Genomic DNA, 8,003 nt, shown 5'->3' with positions numbered 1-8,003 from the left:
GGGTGGTGGCTCTGGATCCTCGGGTCCTGAGTTCAAGACCCATTTGCAGCTGAATTAACACCAGGGGGTTGAATCAGCCTCTCATCCTTCCGAGGTTGGCAAAATGAGTACCAGTGTAGCAATCAAAAGGCTGCACACAAAGGGAAGGGGTATCGACGGATTGATTAAATCTGGTGTTGGTGTGGCGCAGGCATGGTGGGCGGAATGGCCTTCTCCTGTGCCTTAATTCTTTGTAAACTCTACCAGACTTCAAAGGGTGTAGGTAATCTTGCGATGATGGGTTGGGAAGTTAAAAATCATTCCCTATACACTCTAGATTGTCACCTTGTGATTTTCATCCCTCTGGATTGCTGAAAGAACATCTCCATGGAATTAAGTTTATGAACATAGAAGATGTCGAAGATGCACACCCGTCCCCACGATTTCTATGCAAGTGGTATCAAGGCACGACCACCTCAACGGCACAAGTATATACTGTATGTGTAGCAAGGGAATACCTTGAAAATAACTTCCCAATACTTTAAAGTTTTCTTGGAAAAATGTCCACGTCGACAACTACAGTCGTTTTACATCTCCAACAGAGTATAACGGTGCCATATATTTTCTCCAAAGCCAAGAAGATACATAGGTTTGAGTATCTACCTCTGTCTGTAACAATCAATACGTACAGGGGTAAACCAAATCTGTAAATGTAAAATAAACGTTTTGTTTTCTTCCATCACAAGTGTTCATGCAGAGAGTGAGGAACATAGTGAGCTGTGTCCAGTCAACTCCTACACAGAATGGGACCCCCTTGAGGAGGTGATTGTGGGGTGTGCAGAAAATGCCTGTGTGCCACCATTTACTGTCGAGGTGAAGGTAAGCTCAACGGATTCACAAGTACCAAACTGCATTTCAAAATCAGCTTGTGGTTTGATGATGATAAAATACGGTCACTTACATGATATTTGTATCACCTTATTGTAACCCCCTCTGCTTCATCTAATGTTCCTTTGAGTTAATCTCTCTCCCTAGGCTCATATCTCTCAGAATGACTGGAACTTCTTCAAAGAGAATGGTGGAAAACCATTCCCAAAAGAACACTTAAAGCTTGCAGTTGCTCAGATCTCTGAACTCTGTCGCGTGCTTGAGGGTGAGGGAGTGACGGTTCGCCGTCCTGACATCATAGACTGGAGCAAGCCCTACAGCACACCTGACTTCAAGTCCACTGGTGATTAAAAAATAAAAAAACAGAAGCAATGAGTGGGACATATAGAAGTCGAAAGTGTATTTTGAACAAATCAGGTGAGGTTTGATATATAGTATTCGACAAACAGAACAGCAAAACGCAAGAAACATATCATAATGGATTGACATGTTTCCTTTATAACTTACATGCAAAATAAGAGATTTCCTCAATGGATATTGCTTCCCAGTGCAAGAACAGGTGAACAGGTGTCAACCTTGTGAAAACCCCGTTTGGCTACTTTAATCAATATTGCAGTGAGGGACTCATTATAATTTTATAATAGTTGATAATTTGGACAATGTCATCTCCGTTCTGCAGGCCTCTTTGCTGCTATGCCTCGAGACATCTTGCTTGTGGTTGGCGATGAGATCATCGAGGCCCCAATGGCATGGCGCTCACGCTTCTTTGAGTACCGTGCTTACCGCCCACTGCTTCGCGAGTACTTCCGCCGTGGTGCTCGTTGGACAACTGCACCAAAACCCCTCATGCAGGATGAACTCTATAATAATACTGTAATTATTTTTTGTACTGTAAATACTCATCAATACTGTACTGCAAGTCGATTTTGGTGAAGATCCGAATCTGGATCTGGATACAAGGTTTATTCAATTTCTAAGTTAATATTCACCATTAAGAGATTGGGCTAAAAACGATATATAGCATGATATTTCAAAAACTAATTGGGCCCGATATGTTCTCGTGGATCAGGCATTACGTGGCTCAGGTATGCGCTCCACCGGATGCCTTTCTCAATTTTTTAAGTGTCTACATCACAATACATTTCAACAAAGAATATGCAAATAATTTAATGCTACTTTTACAAAACATACCTTGTATTTGAATTGAAAAAAAAAAACATATTACAATTTTCTGGCACATGATGTCACCACAGTCCACACTTTTAAGGGCGGACGTTCCAGTTCAAGAGCCACACACTCAGAGCAGGAGAGTTATAATTAGTTTATAGGAGAGTTATAGTTTTAGTTATAGCTATAGAGAGTTATAGTTGGTTTTCTTGGACACCTGGATAATTATGAATACGAAAGATGAAAAAACATTTGAGAAATAGCCTTCTGTCCTCGGGCTGTCATTGCTCGTACCCTAGTGGCAGCCACCTCAATCTGCAACTTAAACTTGTAAATACTTTAAATAACACCTATACAGCTGTGTGCTGTGTTAAAGATTACTTCTGTGTCGATCTCTCTTTTACAACGGTTCCCCAAATTTGTTGAGCACCAGCACCACAAAAGGTTAATCCAGCTCTGCATAACAAGGGTATGTTTCTGAACATTTCATTGGCTGTTGTATCATTTTGAATCTGACTTTGGCAGCTATTTTTACTAATATAACAAACTTAAACGAGGCACCTCTCTTAATTGCTTGCTTCTCTTTCCAAGTGGCTCGGCACGTGACTTGCAAAGTGGCTGATACGGAATGGCTTGGTTGGTAAGCGACAGCAAGCTACTTGCTGAAGGAACACACCCCAGGATGGTGAAGCTTATGGAACAATTGTTTTTCATTAAGTTGAGAGGAGTCTCACATTTTCCACCAGTCTGACATGCTATTGTCCTCTGTTTTTTTTTTTTTAACACAATTAGCTGCTTCATTTATATCACATATGTAACTAGAACGGCACTCAGTAGAACACATATACCTCCACCAGGTTGAACAGTTTACGTTTTGTGTTCCCATTTATAGGCCGGATCTGTATCTGGACTTGAACCATATTGAACTGGCTTGTTCTTGTCACCTCCCCAATGCATCCACCAAGTTTTGTCATAACCCGTCCACAACCTTTTGAGATATCGTTCAATATATCGTTGTGGAATTGTCCCTCAATGGTGAAGAATCATTTACAAAATTATCGTATCCGCATTCGGATCAAGGTCTTTACTAACATCGACTCAATTTGTCCCTGTCACACACCCAACCTTTCCACCAAGTTTCATCCGAATCTGTTGTTTGTCTGTTTGTTTGTCTGTCTGTGAGCAGGATATCTCAAAAAGTTGTGGACGGATTCAGACAAAAGCTGGTGGACAGGTTGAGTGTCTGAAAAGAATGAAATTATTCGATTTTGGTGAAGATATGGATACGGATACTCGAATTTTTAAGAGATGCTTCACCATTGAGAGATACGGTTAAAAACAATAGAGTACAGCACGATATCTCAAAAATTGGGGGCGGATTTGGAATAATCTTGGTGGACCAGATGGGTGTGTGACAAGGACAAATTGATTCTATTTTTGGTGAAGATCTGAATCCTGATCTTGATACGAGTTTTAAAAATTTTTTTAGGGGAATCTCACCATTGAGATGCTCCACAGGTGAGAGAGAAGAGGAACAAATGAGTGGAGGTGAGCAGTGAACGTGGATTTTGGGAGTTTCACTAGAAGTGGATCAATAGCAGACCATCTCTGCACCCTACAGAAACCTGGGGATGACAAAGCACAGAAAAGGCAGAGGGTGCAAGACCAGAAAGGAGACAATGGAAAACAAAAAGGGCACCAAACTTTCTTCGAAAACCAGAGTAATAGCCCCATAGATTCAGCTTCATCACAGGAGATTCCAATGACTGATGGCCTTGCTTTCCATGGAAACAGATGCCAACTTGGATTTGTGCTTTGTCCAAGAAATATGATGGCTGAAGGTAAGGCCCAAAGGTTTGAGTAACTGAACTTCTTCAAGAGGTTTGTTAAGGAAGTAGATGGAAGAATTCCCAGATTATCCTTTCAGAAAGACAGAGTGAGAACATGGCACGTGTAAGGGTTCCCTTACAAGGAACTTCAATGCAGGAATAAGCGATTATGCCCATCTATGCCTCAGAAATGGTGACCAACCGATGGTTGTTTGTCCCTGCTCTATCCCTTTAAAAGCTGAACATCAAACAAGGAAACAGCACGTACCATTTGGAAAGTCTTTGGTATGACTCAGCCTGGGTTCAAACCACCAACCACCCATACTCAGAGTGGTGCTCTAACCATTATGTCTGAGGTGACAATTCCCCTGAGTGCATTGGTTCTGATGATGGTGTTTCAACCAGAACAAAAGGAATCTCACTTGCATTCAAAACGCAATGAATCATTGAGAGATTGCGAGTGTTCACATGATTGCTTTATTACAAATTTTAGCAACAATACAAAGAAAAATGAATGAGTCACTACACATGCCATTGAAAGACATGTTCAAAAAGTGTTGGACCAACTCCTGATTTTATGAAGGTCTACAGAGGGAAGAGACTGATGGCTGCCTATATGAGGAATGGGGGAATCTTTGGCAGAGGATGGAGTAATCAGCAAAAAGATAAGAAGGATTGTCCAAAGTATTGGAAACATAGTTGATGAAGATAAGAACAGAACTGGGCCCAAGACATAGCCTTGGAGCACTCCAGCTTCGACAGGGATAGGAGATGAGATGATCCTCTTGAGAGCCACACACTGACTTTGAGAGTAGAGGGAGTCAGCAAACGATGAGAGAAGGTGGCCTTGGATGCCGTAGGCTGTGTTTGGAGAGCAAAACGGGGAGCGAGACTGTGTCAAATGCCTGAGATCAAGGGCCACCATCCCTTGTTTGGAGAGCAGCATGTCCAGCATGAACTGGCCTGATCTGTATCCAATCTGATGATCATCTGCGATCATGCCATTGGAGAAAATGAATGACTTGTTGTCAATGAAGTAATATTGGAAGTAAGCTAATGGTCCTGTCGTTATGAGTATCTGCTTTTGCTCAGTCTAATCCTTCTCCACCCCAGAGACTGTGGTTTTATTCATGTTCATCAGCATAGAATCTGCAAAAAAGAAATCGCTGTACTGTATAATTATCCTAGTTTTAATGTTTCACACATTTATGCTTGTTTGTGTCTCCATGCATTTCTCAGCCACCGAGACATTTAGTCTTTCTCCTCCACTCCACCTAAGGACTATCCCGTGTTCTCCGTCGAGGATAAGAATGCACTCATTACAAAAGGCCACTTCGTTACAACGGAACACGAGCCCTGCTTTGACGCGGCAGATTTCATTCGAGCCGGAAGGGATATATTTGTGCAAAGAAGCCAGGTATGATGACGTAATTGCTTTTATTACATCGCCATTCATATTGATAATGTATTCCTCATTTGTCAATCATTTCCTTCTCATTACCAGCATCCCAACAGTGAATGTCAGAAGTAATAAAGCTTGGCACCATTTCGCTAGATGTAGGATTTGTATCATACATTTATCATTGGTTACAGGTAACAAACAACTTCGGGATCGAGTGGATGCGACGACATCTTGGGCCACGGTTCCGCGTGCATAAAGTGTCCTTCCGTGACCCAAACCCAAAGCACATCGATGCAACCTTCAACATCATTGGACCAGGGTTGGTGATTTCAAACCCTGACAGACCTTGCAATCAGGTAAGATTAGAGATCCTGTGCATGATTTCAAGGATGTTCCATCGAGTAAGGAGCAGCGACAAAACCATCTCTGTCTGTCACATTATTGCAGATTGACATGTTCAAGAAGGCTGGATGGAGAACCATAACACCGCCAGATCCACTGATCCCACATGGTGAGGTTGTTTTCCTCATAAAGTGTCAAGATGATTCAAAAACCTAATTGTCAAAATGTTTTTAACAGCTCAATTCAAATGTTTTTCTCAATGAGATACAAATTTCAGAGAATATTTTCAATCCATGCTCTATCCTCAAATTATATCACCTTCCAATTTTGTTCCTCTCTCTTTTCTTTCTCATCCAACACAGACCACCCACTTTGGATGTCCTCTCGCTGGCTCTCTATGAATGTGCTGATGCTTGATGAACATCGAGTGATCGTTGAGAAAGAGGAACAAACGACACAGAAGATGTTTGAGAAACTTGGTGGGTTCCTGAAAGCAGTGTCTGATATTGTCCTTTCCAAGATTGATCATGCATTTTGCTGCATGACCTCTGCCATTCAAACGAGGATGCACCATGGTAAAAAATTTTGTCAGATGCTGATCAATGATATTTTGGTATCACATAATTGGTACTCCCTCGTAGAGACATCAGGATTCATTTCATCCTCACGCTCACATCCTGATAAACCAACTGAGAACAGGCTTTCCAAAACATCGACATTAGTCTTGAGGAGTTTGAAATTAATTCCATTTTGAGAACTAATTGATCAATAATTTGGGTACACAGGTGGATTTATCAGAACTCCTTGCTGATCTATACTCGCAGCAACACTGCCACTAAACTTGCTGTAGTACACCAATTAAAGTTTTACAGCTTTGAATATTCGGTCTTCAGAAGAATTGAGGGGTCGGCATTCATTCTTTGGGAGAGCAGAAGCAGCATGTCCAGAGTTGAGTGGCAGGATCGGAATTCAAACTGATGCTCAAAGATCAGGCAGTTTGAAAACAGGAAATACTTGAAAATGGCAGCCATGATGGCTTCCATGATCTTACTTGTAATTGAAAGTAAGAACACACCTAAAGCATTTCGGTAAACCATTTCGGTTCAGTAAACCATTTAACCAAATGTTCATGCCAAATTCAATCATCTTGCATCTGAGAAATCGTCACGACAAGGTTTCAGTGTCATCTGTATTTAAGATCACCGTGATGTTCCCCCCCCCACCCAACCCCATCCCTTTCATGAATGTTGACCATTTGCCTTTCACTCTTTTCCCATGATATTATACTTCTCAGAAATCTCCCTCAAGCACTCATCATGTATCACACCAGTCTGATGAATATAATGCCATTCATCATGTGTTTGATTAACAGCTGTGATTTGTACGATGGGGGAGTGGGGGGGGTAGTGTGACCAATGCTCTCTTTTAACCCATTCATCCCACAGGAATAACCCCAATCCCTGTGTCTATCCGCTTTGCCAACTCCCTCGGTGGCGGATTCCACTGCTGGACATGTGACATCCGCAGGCGTGGGGGTTACGCTTCATACTTTGAATAGATGTTATTGTTTTTTAAACTTGACTATTTTTTTAGCCATTCTTTGTCAGGACGTAATTGTTTTCTTAAGTCACAAAATGTGATAACGTCATTGGATTTTTAATGATAATTATTTTCTTCATTGTGCTGTATCCCTCTTTTTCCTTCTGTTTGTGCCGAATCCCTCTTCCCATTCTGATAACATTTTTATTACTCTGTTGTTACTCAAGATGGATTTTTCATAACTGCCTTTTGCCTCCCCATTATTTGTTATTGCATGTTATCTTCAAGGTGGATTGATCATGTTAATCGTACTTTTGAAAAAAAAAAATAAGATCTTTGTTGAGAATAAATAGCAGGAGTCCACAATATACTTTATGTTTTCATGCAGGATGGGTGGTGGAAGGTGGTGTGGGGATTGTGGGAGGAGGGGAAGTTGGGGGCATGGAGTAAATTGGGGAAAGGAAGAGAAGTGTGGGGATCGGAAGGAAATGCAGATTGGAAGAGTGTAGGACATGTGAGAGGGAAGTGGCACGTCGGAGGCATACATCAATTGAAGAGGAAGGGGACAACACAAAGTCTGGTTTTTACATGTTATAAAGAGATGTATGCCTGGTGTTGACTTGGTGGTTTGGGTGGCTTGCTTGAGATCCTGGGGTCCTGAGTTCGAGCCCCGTTGGCTGCTGAATTAACACCAGGTGGGGTTGACTCAGCCTGTCATCCTTCCGAGGTCGGCGAAATGAGTACCGGTGTACTGGTCCCAGTGTGTGCCCCGGTGAGAAGAGGTAAACCGTATCCCTGTGCGTCATAAGAGGTGACTCAATGGTTGGCGTCAGGAAGGACATCCAGCTATAAAAAAT

General features: G+C 41.9%; 1 protein-coding gene across 1 annotated transcript; it reads left to right on the top strand.

Annotated features, from left to right (window-relative positions):
• Window positions 1-393: 393 nt before the first annotated feature.
• On the top strand, window positions 394-7,512 carry LOC147010476 (glycine amidinotransferase, mitochondrial-like). Its single transcript, XM_085860364.1, has 9 exons — window positions 394-476; window positions 726-858; window positions 1,015-1,210; window positions 1,547-1,740; window positions 5,143-5,280; window positions 5,457-5,621; window positions 5,713-5,776; window positions 5,970-6,086; window positions 7,053-7,512. Exons 1-9 carry the CDS (start codon window positions 394-396, stop codon window positions 7,163-7,165), a joined length of 1,203 nt encoding a protein of 400 aa, XP_085716490.1. The 3' UTR covers window positions 7,166-7,512.
• Window positions 7,513-8,003: the final 491 nt, after the last annotated feature.

The sequence above is a fragment of the Eptatretus burgeri genome, chromosome 16 (assembly GCF_056783735.1).
Source record: "Eptatretus burgeri isolate ZD-2024b chromosome 16, Ebu_testis_v1, whole genome shotgun sequence".
NCBI lineage: Eukaryota > Metazoa > Chordata > Myxini > Myxiniformes > Myxinidae > Eptatretus > Eptatretus burgeri.
This window is presented reverse-complemented; position numbering and strand designations above follow the sequence as displayed.

Bases quoted from the DNA above. Each gene is read 5' to 3' on its own strand.
- LOC147010476 (XM_085860364.1), top strand. From the start codon at position 394: ATGTCGAAGATGCACACCCGTCCCCACGATTTCTATGCAAGTGGTATC. The intron at 5,622-5,712 runs GTAAGATTAGAG...ACATTATTGCAG, and splicing joins CTGACAGACCTTGCAATCAG to ATTGACATGTTCAAGAAGGC. The intron at 5,777-5,969 runs GTGAGGTTGTTT...CATCCAACACAG, and splicing joins AGATCCACTGATCCCACATG to ACCACCCACTTTGGATGTCC.